This window comes from Pararge aegeria, chromosome 20, assembly GCF_905163445.1.
Source record: "Pararge aegeria chromosome 20, ilParAegt1.1, whole genome shotgun sequence".
In the NCBI taxonomy this organism is placed as follows: Eukaryota; Metazoa; Arthropoda; class Insecta; order Lepidoptera; family Nymphalidae; genus Pararge; species Pararge aegeria.
Window position 1 is genome coordinate 11,629,172 of NC_053199.1, and position 13,917 is coordinate 11,643,088.

At 34.5% G+C, this 13,917-nt stretch overlaps 2 protein-coding genes across 2 annotated transcripts; one reads left to right on the top strand and one right to left on the bottom strand.

The window, feature by feature from the left end:
* Positions 1-261: 261 nt before the first annotated feature.
* LOC120632498 (39S ribosomal protein L2, mitochondrial) lies at positions 262-5,401 on the bottom strand. Its single transcript, XM_039902307.1, has 6 exons — positions 5,105-5,401; positions 4,564-4,676; positions 3,951-4,086; positions 2,576-2,656; positions 1,694-1,825; positions 262-523 (listed from the first exon to the last, which is right to left on the bottom strand). Exons 1-6 carry the CDS (start codon positions 5,328-5,330, stop codon positions 318-320), a joined length of 894 nt encoding a protein of 297 aa, XP_039758241.1. The 5' UTR covers positions 5,331-5,401; the 3' UTR covers positions 262-317.
* Positions 5,402-5,695: 294 nt separating this feature from the next.
* LOC120632497 (protein pygopus-like) lies at positions 5,696-11,437 on the top strand. The gene is made up of 3 exons (XM_039902306.1): positions 5,696-5,935; positions 6,202-7,694; positions 8,248-11,437. The coding sequence occupies exons 2-3, from the start codon at positions 6,349-6,351 to the stop codon at positions 8,366-8,368; spliced, it is 1,467 nt and encodes a 488-aa protein (XP_039758240.1). The 5' UTR covers positions 5,696-5,935; positions 6,202-6,348; the 3' UTR covers positions 8,369-11,437.
* The last annotated feature ends 2,480 nt before the right edge of the window (positions 11,438-13,917 follow it).

Sequence of the window (13,917 nt, forward strand, 5' to 3'; positions counted from 1 at the left end):
AGAACATGTATTCACGTTACAGACTACTTTAATCTGTATCGTTAAAACTTGTCTTGTCTCTTAGTATAAACAAAGGAGTAAGTGAGTTTTTTTTGAGACCCAAATAATAATGAATTTTCGGTTAGTAAATTCTAATGCGATTCTATCTTCAATTTACTTGTCAAATTTATAGTTAATCGACCACAAACTAGATTTTTAATTACAGACCGAGATGTACCTCTACCTACCTACTTTAAAGGATTTAAATAAAACTCATAAAAATATGTTCTAAGATAATTCTGATAAACTACATCACTTATAGTATATTCTAAGAAAAATTATGGAGTCATTGTCATTACAATCGCCGGTAGTGGGAATTTCTTTCTTGCGTGTATTTCTTTCACAGGTTTGGGAGGTCTGATTTTCCTTCCGTGTCTGCCGTCCTTTCTCTTCCAGAGTCCCGACCTTGGGCGGTTTCCTAGCCATCTGTTGCGTTGTGGCGATCCTATTGGGGTGCTGCCGTGGTCTACATTAGAGAGCCGACCTAAGAAAATATACATTTGGTTAAAAAAAAACTTTTTAGGCGTTTATTATAAAATAATAAGAACATAGATCCAAGATTATTTACACGCACACTCCTTAATTTTCCTCGAAAAGGTTAATCAAATATTAATGCAGTAGAAATAGTGGTTATCAATAATTTAGTGTAACATAAGTCTAAAATAAATTATTGACAGGTTCAAAATAAAATCAAAGTCAAAGTCAAATATTTCTTTAATCAAATAGGCACATATATGGCACTTTTGATACGTACATTACATGTAAAATCTATATATATGTATATATATATATATATATATATATATAAGAAAGTTGTGTTAGTTACAACATTTATAACATAAGAACGGCTGGAGCAATTTTTATGATATTTGTTTTTTTTTGATTCCTCTTAGACCGGAATAGGATAATAAGTTTTAAAATATAACATATAACATAAAAGTGAGTTGATGGCGATAACTAAATTCGTCAACTTAAAATAGGGATATAGGTCAGAACAACTCTTAGATCCGTCAATTTATTTTAGTTTAGATGTTTTGTATTAATATAACATGCACATTGTTTACATTATAAGACCAAGTTAAAAATATAGACTATGGGGTTTACAAACGAAAGTGATATAGTTGATTCATCTCAATAGGTGGGATGAATTACATCAAAGGTTTCAATCTCTGTATCGCCAAAGTAAAATGAACCTAATATCACTCACAAAGAGTCTCAAATCCTGTTCTTCCGATTTTTGTTTTACAAACGTTCTGCAAAAGCCGGAGCTGAAGAATTGTAAGCAATTTCGAACTTTAGAACAAATTTAAATAAGATCCATTTTATTCCGATTTTCAGACACTTCCATACTCTAAAACGACTCCTTCATTGCGAGCTTGCCAATCTCAAACTCTAGGATTAAAAACTGTATTGTATTTATTGAGGGGACGCGTGCAAGAAACGAGGAAGTAAAGCGCTTTGTTAGAGAGTATGGGATATATTACATACATACATACATTATTTACTATAACAACTATTTAACGGTGAACTACAGATTTTTATGATGCCTCTCAGTTCGTGAAGTGAAGTGATAGAAAAGTGAAGAATGAACAAAATTGAATAGTTCCTGAGCATTCCGAAATATACCTACAAAATCCGATTAGTTAATACATACCAACAACAGCCATACAATGTTCGTCAAAACTGAACAGCCTCTTTGACGGCATCTGTATAACAATACGATCATCTTGTTTTCTTAGTATTGTGCCATATGTACCCGCTGCATGTATGTAGACCCCGCCCTGTCCTAGAATACATTAAAGACTTTATAACAGACCTTTAGGGTTTACTTGAACAACTTTGGGAGTCCTTTGGTATACCGTAGGGATGCTTTTGGATCAGCTGATTACATTCAGTAGGTAGCCATTCGTAAATTTTTTTTTTTGGTAAGAGATCGCCACTAAATGATAAGGCCGCCTTTTGTATGCTGCTTCTGTCTGTTTTTTTTATTCTTCTTCTGGTTTTTTTAACTTGTAGTGTGCAAATAAAGTATAAATAAATAAATAAATAAATGAATGGAACTGGTTGTTCACAAATGGCACCACATTACATGCACTCAATAAAAAAATATTCTTTTAACCAACAACGTTTTTATACTATATAGTAGAAAATTCGAACATAATATTTACTAGGACAGAGTTTTAATACGAAAAGAGTACGATAAATATCACACTAGCTCGTAACGTGGACCTTATTACACGGATATAAAGGTCATATTTCAAGATATAAGACACGCGTGTTTTATATAAAATGTGCTCCGTTTAAGTTGAGTTTGTACCTCAATGCAAACTATACGTATGAAGATGGGACATTTTTAACTTAGCGAAAAAAGGGTCATTTATTTTCTAAGAAAATATTTAAAAGTTTATTCTGTTTTTTTCCCCGCAAGTGTGATAAAAATCGTCGAATGAAACTTGTATGGTGCATTGTTACGTTGTTGCGTATTTTCATTTTCATTTTCAAATACCTAAACTACTATTATTATTACTAATCATACCTGGTTCTTTTTCAATACAGTGCACAATTGTACCGAGTGGCAGAGCACCCAATAAATAAGCATCTCCTTCATTTGCTCTAACTGAAATCAAAAAAGCGTTTTCATTTAACACTTCGGGGGCACGAAGCTTCAACAGTGGTTGATAAACCAAATCATGTTACTAATTTGTTGAACACAGTATAAAATGCCAGCACAACAGATAGTTAAAGAAGTTTTTCTGCAGTTTGAAGTGCATGTTTTTTTTTTTAAATAATAAAATGATAAAATACTTATAATAACTGAGAAAAAGTAACAAGAACTTGAATGTGCAACTATTGTATATAGGCTTCTTACAGCGAATTTTTATTTATTCAAAAATTGCTTTTAAACAAAAAGTGTTAATAATAAACATTTAATTTTTATTTCAACAGTACTTTTTAATCACCCACAAAACAACACTGGGGTGTTATAAGTTTGAAGTGTCTGTGTGTTATTTTGATTGTCTTTTTTTGTTTGAAACGTGAATTCATTGTAAGTATTCTTAGCTATGTTTGATGAAAATTTGGTCAAAGAACATGTTGGGAATACATTTTATTTCACAACTGTTTATTGTTATTAGGTACATAAAACAGTTATCACTACAGGTAGATCTGAATACAAATAATAAGTTCTGATCTTAACTACAACTATGTAAACGTAGTACACAACTTGGAATTAAATTAAACAGAAAGTAAAACTTAAGTTAAAACTTTAATTTCAATTAGAGAAATAAATAAATATATATATATAATTTACAATCCCTATAATTACGTGGAGTAGTGGTTAATAATATGATTTATAAATATATTCATAATTTTGTTTAAAAAACATATAATAACTCCCTCAATATGATTTATCAAATAATAGAATAATGTACACTACATAAAAAGTGGGGGGGTTTTAAAATTATAAATTATTTATATATCTTTGCAATTGATGAATATCTAAGACTTAACTTAAGTGTCACTTTATTTGAGTAGTTTCTTTTCAGATACTATTCGGATCTATATACATGTAATATTCAATGTATTGATGTTGTTATGTTCAAATTGGCACATAATTTCTTTCACCTATGCATACGCTGAACCAATTTTGATATCATATGGTATAAGAACAGCTTGTATTCTGCAGATATAGAATACTTTTTATCTGTTACCTGAACTTGAAAACCTGGGATAAAAAAAACCTTTGCCACATAAGCAACACAGCTAACAGCTGCACTGATCTGTATAAAATTTAACATTCTTGAAGCTTTGATCCTAAAGGCAGATACTTTTTAGCCAGTAGACAAACAAACTTCTGCTCATAAAACTAAAGCAAAGGCAGATGATATCTAGTGTAGAATATTTGATTTTACCTGGTATCCTAGGCAGATTTCGGGAGGTTTTAATTATATCACCAGCCTTCATATTCTCAGTTGCAAGTATGTACTTCACCTTGTCACCCACGGCTACCAGTGCAACGTGTGCCGTTCTACATCCACAATCTATTATCTAGAATAAGGAATAAATATTTTTGAAATTTTACTTCTTGTGGTAGATTTCATTCTTCCTCTACTAAATAGCCCGGGCTGCAATCTAATCTGCTGATAAATTATGTTGTATTCTAAGATTGTAGTCTAACTAGTCTAGTCTAAGACTAACCAGTTCCATAATAGGTTTCTATACAGCATCACATTTAAATACTAAATCTCTTGGCACATCTTTGTTAGTAGGATGGTAACTAGCTAAGACATTGTACACAGGTTGTACCATGTCTGGTGGGAGGTTTCATAGCCAGCCTCAGATTTCCTAGCAGTAGACAATGTTGTGTGAAATAAAAAAGTAAAAGCCTCTATCTATTGTTGTTCAGATTTTAAACAAGAATCAAGAAGTTTTTTGGGTCTAGACTACTCTACTTACATGTCTAAGGATAAAGGGGTGACTTTTCACCCGTTGTGTAAATAGATAAGAGGATATTAACATATCTACCTGAATTACTTTTTCCTCCTGTGGTGGACCTTCTGTGGGTCCATCTCTAATCCATGCAATCCAATGATATTTGTGTTTAATCCCTCCACCAATACCTTTTGCTACAATTCTACCTGAAATTATATAAAAAGTAATACGGTTATCCTCATCATACAAAGAAAATAAATGTAGCAAACTATACCAATAAATAAAATTGTGCCTGTTTGTAATGACAAAATCACAGTTTTTTTACTTAATAAAAACTCCTCTTAGGGACATCTCTTTGAGTGTCAGAAGATAGAATGAGAGTTCAAAATGATGAACATTAAAATTTGGAAAATTCTTCCTATGTAAATACATGAACGTTGTGAAGAAGGTACACAAGTTGAACAAGCATTGTTCACAGGCATTGTGAGAGAATAGGTTACATCTAAAACATAAGAATCACATACTATCCTTATATGAGACAGTCGTCATAATACTGGTGTAGCTTAAGAATAGGGAGTGTTTCAATTCCGGGTGGAGATGCTGCACTGGATAAGGATAGGTATAAGTTATTTACCTGAATCTGGATCTCGCCCAGCCAGGTTAGTAACTTCCAAAGGTTTTACAGTATATTCTTCAGGAAAATGAACTATTCTTCGATAGCTGATACCGTATCCAGGTTTAGGTTTCACGAGCCTCGGCTTACTTGCATATCTCACAGCAGTTACTTGAACAGCTTTTCTACCAATTAAACTCGGCGTTACGCTTATAGTTAAATTTGCGAATAGCCTATTCAAAGCCATCGCTTAGTAAGATAAATACCTTTGCTTTATAATTCTAATTTTTAACCTAAAAACAAAGTGACTACTGTGACATTGGCATGTATATAAATTGACAGATGTAAAAACAATAGATTAGGTAGTAAGCAGTTATCGTTCAGAAACGAAAATCTAGTTTGTCATTATGTTTCCAATATAGGATTCGATTATTTTAGATTACTTGATAAATTTTTAAATGCAATAATCACGATTAGGATTTAGTAAATTCAGTACATATTTTCTAAGACTGCATATTAGTTTACCTTTGTCTAATTATTTAATATAGAAAAAAGTAAAGGACGACCCCTAGCGGCAATTTTCTGATAAAAATACATCGTGAATGTGGCGTGTGTTGTTTGGAATATCGTGAGTCGTAAATAAAAATGCATTCAATGGACTGGTATTTCATACTATAAGTGTACTTCATGTGTGTTAAAACAATACTCTACCTGAACACCTTCAGTGAATAGCGATAACTGGAGTTAAGAAGTGGTTTACTTTTGGTATTTTGTCATATGTTGCACGCCTGCCTTGGAGTCTTGATGAGGACAAAAAATAATCAGTAATTCCGATGCTAAATTGATAATGCTGTAAGTTTTATATTTTTATTTCCCGTTAATCTGGTGCATGGTGACTGTGAGTGAGCAATTTACGTGTGAGTGGAGGGCTTTTGTGCATTTATAATGAGCAGGTTACCAGTGTTTCTATTCTTGCTCTTCTTCGTAACGTAACCATTGGCGCCTGCAGCTACTATTTGTAAACACAACATAATAATCGATGGCTTCATTAAATATTTCATGTATGAAGTATGCGTAGGAAATGCACTTCTATAATGTAGTATTTTTTTTTGTTACAGAAATAGACCTAACCAGTCTTCCGGCACGTTATTGCGCTTTCTCGTGACAATGAGGTGGCTTATGTGTGATTATGTTGTCTAAAGTAGTCATTATAGTCTTAAACTTCTCCATAATGGTTGTTAGAGCTGGTAGAGAATAATATCAACATGAGTCACAACCTGGCAGGTATGCCGTCATACAGGCTACCAGGCCCCGGGCTGGGGCCCCCAGATTTTAAGCCGCCGATGGATACGCCCACTCCTCCAGCACCGGCACCCAGCAATCCCAAAAAGAGGAGAAAAACATCAAATGCAAATAATGCTTTAACACCACAGCCACCCCCAACTGCCCAAGACTTACTGCCACCTCCGCTAACAGGATATGGAGATACAATCGTTGCTTCAAACCCGTTTGATGATTCACCCTCAACAATATCACATAATGGGCCAATGATGAGTCAGAATGGCCCTATGATGAGTCAGAACGGTCCTATGGGGATGATGGGTCCTATGGGGCACAGTATGGGTGGACCTCCAATGAGGCACATGAGCCCTTTACCTCACTCAATGAGCCCAATGAGTCAACAGATGCCACCTAGAGGTGGTATAAGCCCTATGGGAAATATGAGTCCAATGGGTCACATGGGTGGCATGTCACCTATGGGTGGTCCAAATATGGGTATGAGTAACCACAATATGGGTCCAGGCATGGGCCCAACATCAAGGTCAATGGGTAGTCCAATGAGTCCAATGAACTCTATGCCGATGGGGTCACCAATGTCATCAGGCCCAATGGGTAGTCCAATGAATATGAGTTCAATGGCAGGTAGTCACATGAGTAATAGCCCAATGGGACCACCAATGCACAGTCCTCTGGGTGCTGGATCAATGAATGGACCAATTAACGGACCAATGGGTGGAGGTGGTCCTGGTATGAACGTCCCTCGTATGAATGGACCAATGGGGCCTAGTTGTTCAAATGGATCGATGGGCCCAAATAGTTCAATAATGTCACCAAGTCAAATGCAAAGTGGAGGAATGGGCCCTGGACATTGTGGTGGGATGAGACATGGCAGTCCGATGGGATCAGGAATGGGAAGTGGTCCAATGGGTGGGAATGGTCCCATGACTTCCATGGGACCTGGGCCTCCATATTCTGGAAATCATATGGGGCATGGTGGGCCTATGGGTATGGGTGGCAGCGGATCTATGGGGATGGGCCCCGGGCCAGGTAATATGGGAAATTGTGGCCCTCTGGCTGGGATGAGTGGAATGTCAATGGGTGGTCCGGGGGGACAAGGAGTTGGCCCTATGGGGCAAAGTATGGGAATGTTTGGGCCTAAGCCTATGCCAGTGAGTGCGGGGAAGGTGTATCCTCCTGACCAACCTATGGTGTTCAATCCCCAGAACCCCAATGCCCCACCAATATATCCATGTGGAGTATGTCACAAGGAAGTTCATGATAATGATCAAGCTATTCTTTGTGAATCTGGGTGCAACTTTTGGTTTCACAGGTGAGAATGACTTTATTTGCTATTCATTTGGTACACAAATAGTATTAGATGATCTATTAAGTCTATTTAATCTATTATAAAATGGCATTTAATTTGCTCATGCTATTCAATATGAAGTCACATCTTTTTAATATCTCAGAGACCACTCATATTAAGATCATAGTCAACAGATTAAAAAAAAAAGTTTCATTCTGGACTTATTGTTTAAATAGCTGAACAGATTTTAAGAGGACTTTAGTGTGCAGATACTTAGAAGATTTCGGGGAGACAATATTTACTGAACCTTTTTTGATAGAACTTTGTCTCTTAGTTAGGAAGAAGAGTTTAAAATGCCCAGAAATTGCTTACTCTGCTTGCACAAATTTTATATGCAAACTAGCGGGAAATAACAAGTACTCTTAAAAAAGATAAGCTGCAAATTTCTAAACATTGTCTAAAATAATAAGAGTTTTCTGAAATAATAATAATATAATAGGCTAGGCTGAAGCTCTAGCCACTGGACTATCACTGCAAGTTTTATTGTGTAGGTAACATTACTGTATTACGCTTCCAGGGGGTGCACTGGCCTAACGGAACCTGCGTTCCAGTTATTGACCGCGGAAGTCTACGCTGAGTGGGTTTGTGACAAGTGCCTACATTCTAAGAACATACCGCTTGTAAAGTTCAAACCATAGCGATGCACCATTCTAACCCCCCTTGTATGAGTGGACATCTACACCCATCACAAGTATTTATTTCACTACATCATGGACTTAATTAAAATTAATTTATTTAATTGAATCGGTCAATATAAAGGTTGACACTAATCTGCACCGCACCGCTCAAGCACTACAGCTTGCCATTCGAATGTGGGTTTTAAATTGTTTACGTTAAGTGTATAATCCCTTTTTCATTAGGTAAATAAAAATTAAAATAATTGGTATTTTTACACACAATATGCAAATATAAGAGCAAATTGGTTTCTGGCATTTGTAGATTTGCAAGCTCACAAACGTGTTCATCAGTTGTCCAATCACTAACGACTAAAAAAAGTCGGACCTAATTAAGTTCGCCTAGACTTCTACAGCCAATGGTCCCACCGGAGCGTCTGAAAAAAAACATTTATATTGAATTTACGACTTTAATACTGAGGATATTAGGTACATTCAACTTTTGACTTTATGGTGTTTTAAATCTAAAAAAAACTACATATGAAAATGTGCTTTAATAATTGCGATTTAAAGATCATATTTGAATGGAAAGCTGTGTTGTGCCTGAAAGCTGCTGCGTACGACTAAGGTGCCGTTTCGCTTGGTTACAAAACCTTACTAAATCGTAAGTCTCAAAGTAGTGCTATCATTTTCTAAATCCTCCCGGTAGAAGGGGTTGGCAATACTTTTGGAGTTGCTATTCAGTTTGGTATTTGTACACAGCCAAATTAGCACCAGTGAAAGCCCTAAGAAGGATCTCATGGTAATTAAGATGCGTGATATATGAATGCGTAAACTCGGAAACTATAAGAAATGCAATTCGCGAGCGGTTAAATATTTTTTTTAATTGCAGACAGTCAATAACTAGTCTGTTTTATATTTATTTTTAATATGAAATTAGATATGTTTTAGTAATGACAAAAGTCTAAGGGTACTTTTAAATTAGCCTGTATATTCCCCGCGTCAGCAGCGCATCACTGTTATATTATAACTGAGTGCTGATGCTGATGTGCTAGAAACTTTGAATCATTTGTGTGGTACATAAAAAAAAACTATAAACAAGTTAGAATATCTCAAGCAACAACCGATGGATGTCCACTGCTGGTCTTTTACAGGGATTTCCATATTTCACGGTATTGTCTATCTGCTCACTGCTATGTTGGCTGTTATTGAAACTCCAAACTATGGTCAATTTAGCTTTCAATTTGTTGAGTTATATCGTATTCAAGTTCTTCTCCGGATTTCCTTATTTCTGAGAGAATCAGCACTCTCCATTCCCCTCATACTCTGAGCGTTTATATCAGGCCTTTCAATTGAGAATGTGACAGTTAGCGCTGCCGCATAAGTCGCGTGGCATATGGCGGTTAATTTGAATGCACCTTAAGAATATGCGGTATATTCTGATTAAGAGATGAAAAAATATACAATCTAATTTTGTATCACATTAATGTTTACATTGTTTCATAGAAGCAGTTAAGTGAGGGGTCACTCGTTGACTTCGTTACTATAATTACTGATCTCTCGTGTAACTGGTTTTACAACAAATCGAATATGTGATACATGTAGAACATTAAATGATATTGGTAATAACAATGTTTGTGACATTAAAACGTGTAAAAAATCTATAAATTTAATTTTTATTCTAGGTAAAATAAAAGTTTGTTTGTGCATATGGCATGCCCATTAAATCAACTTAATATAATTTTTTTTAGGAGTTTTAACTTGAAAATCAATTGTGTTTTTTCTTAATCCTAGTCTTACATCTTGCAGACATATAGCCCTAAAGTGTGAGAGAAATTATGTTACAATGGTGTGGCAATTAAAATCGGCATAATCTTAAATGTCCTCGTCTTTTCAACCGATTGTCCACTTCTAGACGAGTATTTTGTGGGGATTTCCCATAAAATTTAATCGGTACCAATTCTGAGGTAAAAGGCCAATTATTAGGTGATACAATTAAGTTTTTGGAGGGAAGAGTTATATCCTTTTCTCGTGTAGCGAGAATTTAATTCCTCACTTGACATAATTTCGAATTCGACCAAAATATTCTCTTAAAATTCGGCAAGCACTCGCAATACATTGTTATAAGTTGATATTCTCACTTTATGGTTTGTGGTGCAAATGACTTGGATTAGTAACTGTTAAATGAGTTAAAACGAGTATGGCGAAATTCATACGTTTTTAAATGTCGTGAATCCAGCTCAGCAGCTGTTTTATTAAAATATTCTGGAACAAGCAATATAGCCTTGGCCGGTTACCTTGGCCCATTGTGTGTCGCTTTATTCATTGTGCATATTGTAAATATATTCTAGAATAATCTATAAGTCTAAACTTCCGCCTTAATAATAAATGTGAATCGTAAGAATATTGTCGACATAATTTTCATTAATACTAAATATTAAGTAGGCCCTATAATCTCTCGAATATTTCGTCTTCGCGAACAGCATCAATACAATCTCAATTCGATACGAAATTTAATATGGGCCTATATTAATACTACAGCAGGCTGGAGGCAAGAATTATAATCCCCGTTTAAATCCCCTGACAAGGGATAAAATTAACGTGTTCACCTGCCATAGCGCGGCAACAGAGGATAAGAGCAGTTTACCCCGTGCAGTGGGAGAAGATACATTTATATCCTTTCCCCGAGGAGAAAATTGTCTTCTGCACATGCTAGCCTGATTATCTGCACGGTACTAATTCTTAGGTTCACAAATCACTGAACGATACTAATTTGACAGTTGTTAAAAAAGTGCAACCTTTTTTATAGAGAGAATTGCTTGCACGATTTTCTGATTTGTCACTTTAGTTTAATTTAATAATTTAAATACAGTCAAATTAGCACAAAAGATGCATCGGTTCTGTAGTATAGTTTAATCTATAATAAATTCAACAAAAAATAAACTCATCCGGTAAAGTTTTTCCCTACTAAGAATAACTAGCAAGACCCAAAAAAAATCTACTAAATAGGTTTTTTATTCGGTTATTATTGACTGTTAAGTTGCGTACTGGTAAAATATATTTTCAATTTTGTCTAAAATATTAGATTATAATCCGAAAAACAAAATATTAAACTAAATAAAAAAGGGCCTACTTTTATTTAACTCGCAATAAATAAAATTAATTGAGATATAATAACTATTTTAATATTTTTCATTGGTACCAATTTTGTTGCACACATTATTATAGTTATAATAAATTGACAGAACTAAAACTAAACTGAAAAGAGGTATTTTATGTTAAAAAATTGTCGTTATTTCGTGTAGGATAAAGATATTTACTGTACCTTTCTCCCACGAAAATACGTGAGAATTTGTTTACATACATACAAACGGATTGCGAAAATTAAGCTTAATTTGCTATACTTCGAAAAGCAGGAGAATCTTTAAGATGTAATATATAATTCTTTCAATCTTTATACTCCACACCATACAAATCTTCAGCAATGCACCCTGTACGCACGTATCGCTCCGATACCGAAGCATCCTCAGATGTTCACTTAACAATAAAAAATTGTAAAGTACTTTACAATGAGTAATTGTTATTCCATCCAATACCAAACTAAATATAAAATAGGTTGATAATATCTGTTGTCACTTTAGTTCTGTAAGTTTATTCACGTAACAGAATTGATACCACTGTGCCAAAAGTACTACCACTGATCTAGTAGTACTATCAGATAGTTAATTTATTTAGTTGTATACTAGTGCCAATTCTCATGTACATAAACCTGTTAACGAAACTAAATTGACAGGTCTCATAAAATACAATCCTCTTCCTTGAAACTTGTCAATTTAGTGTAGATTTGTGCAACAGAATTGGCACCAATATTTGAGACATAATCTACTAATAGACTTATAAAACCTTCATACTAAATTGTTCTTTGGAATATATATCTATTATTAGGCCTGCTTTGAAACTAACACCCGCATTACTGTGAAGTCTCACAGCTCATCGGAACACACAGAATCGGTTTCACTAATCAAATTATTGTAAGACTAGCTATTGGGGGCGAATTCGTTCGCGTTTGTCCCGGTTTTTTCTGCATTCCTTAGGAATCTTTTGATTTTCGGTCCCAGCTATCCTAAACTATATTTCGTCCAGAACAGATATTAAAGAAGCAGGATTCAAGCTTTGTCCTGTTGAGCCAAACATAGGTAATAAAAAAAATCCTAGGCCAACTTCCGCGTTAGTATAGAAGAGGTAATCACGTCATCATTCAATACTCTGGGCTATCATTCTTTATTACATTTGATACCGTATCACACTATTATCTGTGCAATTGTTGACGTCGAAATTTAACAGTGCGAATTTTCGTGACTGAAGTTTTGACGCCGTGCGTGTTTATAATTTCATGTCAGAAAAAATCGGGCCCTGCTTAGTGAAACCTACACTGTGCGTTAGGAACCACTGCGAGACATCAAAGTTACGGGTGTCAAAGACAAAATTTGGCATGTAAATCATTGAACATATTCTAAAGAGTTGAGTAGAAGTATGAGTTATTTTAATTTAATAACTACGATAACATTTGAAAGTCCAGTACATTTGTATAAAATATCATAAAACAAGCTCTATAAATACTAAAGGCCTTATGCAGTGGTAGTGCCTAAACCGATAATGTAAATACTAATTACAATGCTTACTATAATATTGTATAACTACTGATAATATTGTACTTATTATTTGGTGCCCTAGTTTGCATGTAACATTTCGCGTTATCTATAAAATACATGTAAATAACGATGAATCCATACGCTTTGTTAAATATAAGAGTGTTAAAATGTGTTTGTCAATTTTTAAACTTTTGAAGATTTTTAATAAAAAAAAAAAGTAATAATTAACTAAGCATGTAAAAATAAGGCATGTACATACAATTGTAGGGCTTAGGATAAAGGCTGTCGCTGACTTGTACCGCACCGCTCAAGCACAGCAGACAGCTGATCAACATTTTAATGTGGGCTTGCAAGTCGTGTTCTGTATTTTTTGACTTTGTTCTTAGCCATTTTTCAATGCTGGAGCAGTGCAGTATAAATTATTGATGACCTTTAGAATAATGTATTGAGATTATATTAGTGTAGACTCCAGTAAGGTTGTGACTTAAATGAATGGTTCTGCAGTTATTTTATGAATTCTTAACTCACCGAAACGGATCTTTATCTGGAGTCAAATTTGAGAGAATCTTAGTTTTGTTATTCAAAGTGGTGAAGTTCACAACAATCTTATTTTCTTTTTCATCGATATCGCAGTCTGTGTCCATAATTTATTGGTTATGCACATCGATTCCGACATCGTTAACAATATTTACAGAGTTCTGCTGTCTTTTCCGCAGAAAACTCCCTGTGCATAGATTGCATTATTCGTGTAATTTTTTTTTTTGGTGTTTTACTGAATTGGTGAGCGGATATATTCAACACTTTATTTTATGAAATACGTTTTTGTGCATATAGTAATTTACCTTTCGTCTGTCTTGTGCCATTTCTCCTAATAGTTTAAAATTAAATTTGAATTCTTATTAGCAGCTTGTAAACTTGCTT

What these genes read in the sequence shown, in the direction of transcription:
- LOC120632498 (XM_039902307.1), bottom strand. Translation starts at nt 5,330, where the DNA reads ATGGCTTTGAATAGGCTATTCGCAAATTTAACTATAAGCGTAACGCCG. An exon ending in TGGGCGAGATCCAGATTCAG is followed by an intron (nt 4,677 to 5,104) that starts GTAAATAACTTA and finishes ATATAATTTCAG; the next exon opens with GTAGAATTGTAGCAAAAGGT. An exon ending in AAATCTGCCTAGGATACCAG is followed by an intron (nt 2,657 to 3,950) that starts GTAAAATCAAAT and finishes TTTTGATTTCAG; the next exon opens with TTAGAGCAAATGAAGGAGAT.
- LOC120632497 (XM_039902306.1), top strand. Translation starts at nt 6,349, where the DNA reads ATGAGTCACAACCTGGCAGGTATGCCGTCATACAGGCTACCAGGCCCC. An exon ending in TGCAACTTTTGGTTTCACAG is followed by an intron (nt 7,695 to 8,247) that starts GTGAGAATGACT and finishes TTACGCTTCCAG; the next exon opens with GGGGTGCACTGGCCTAACGG.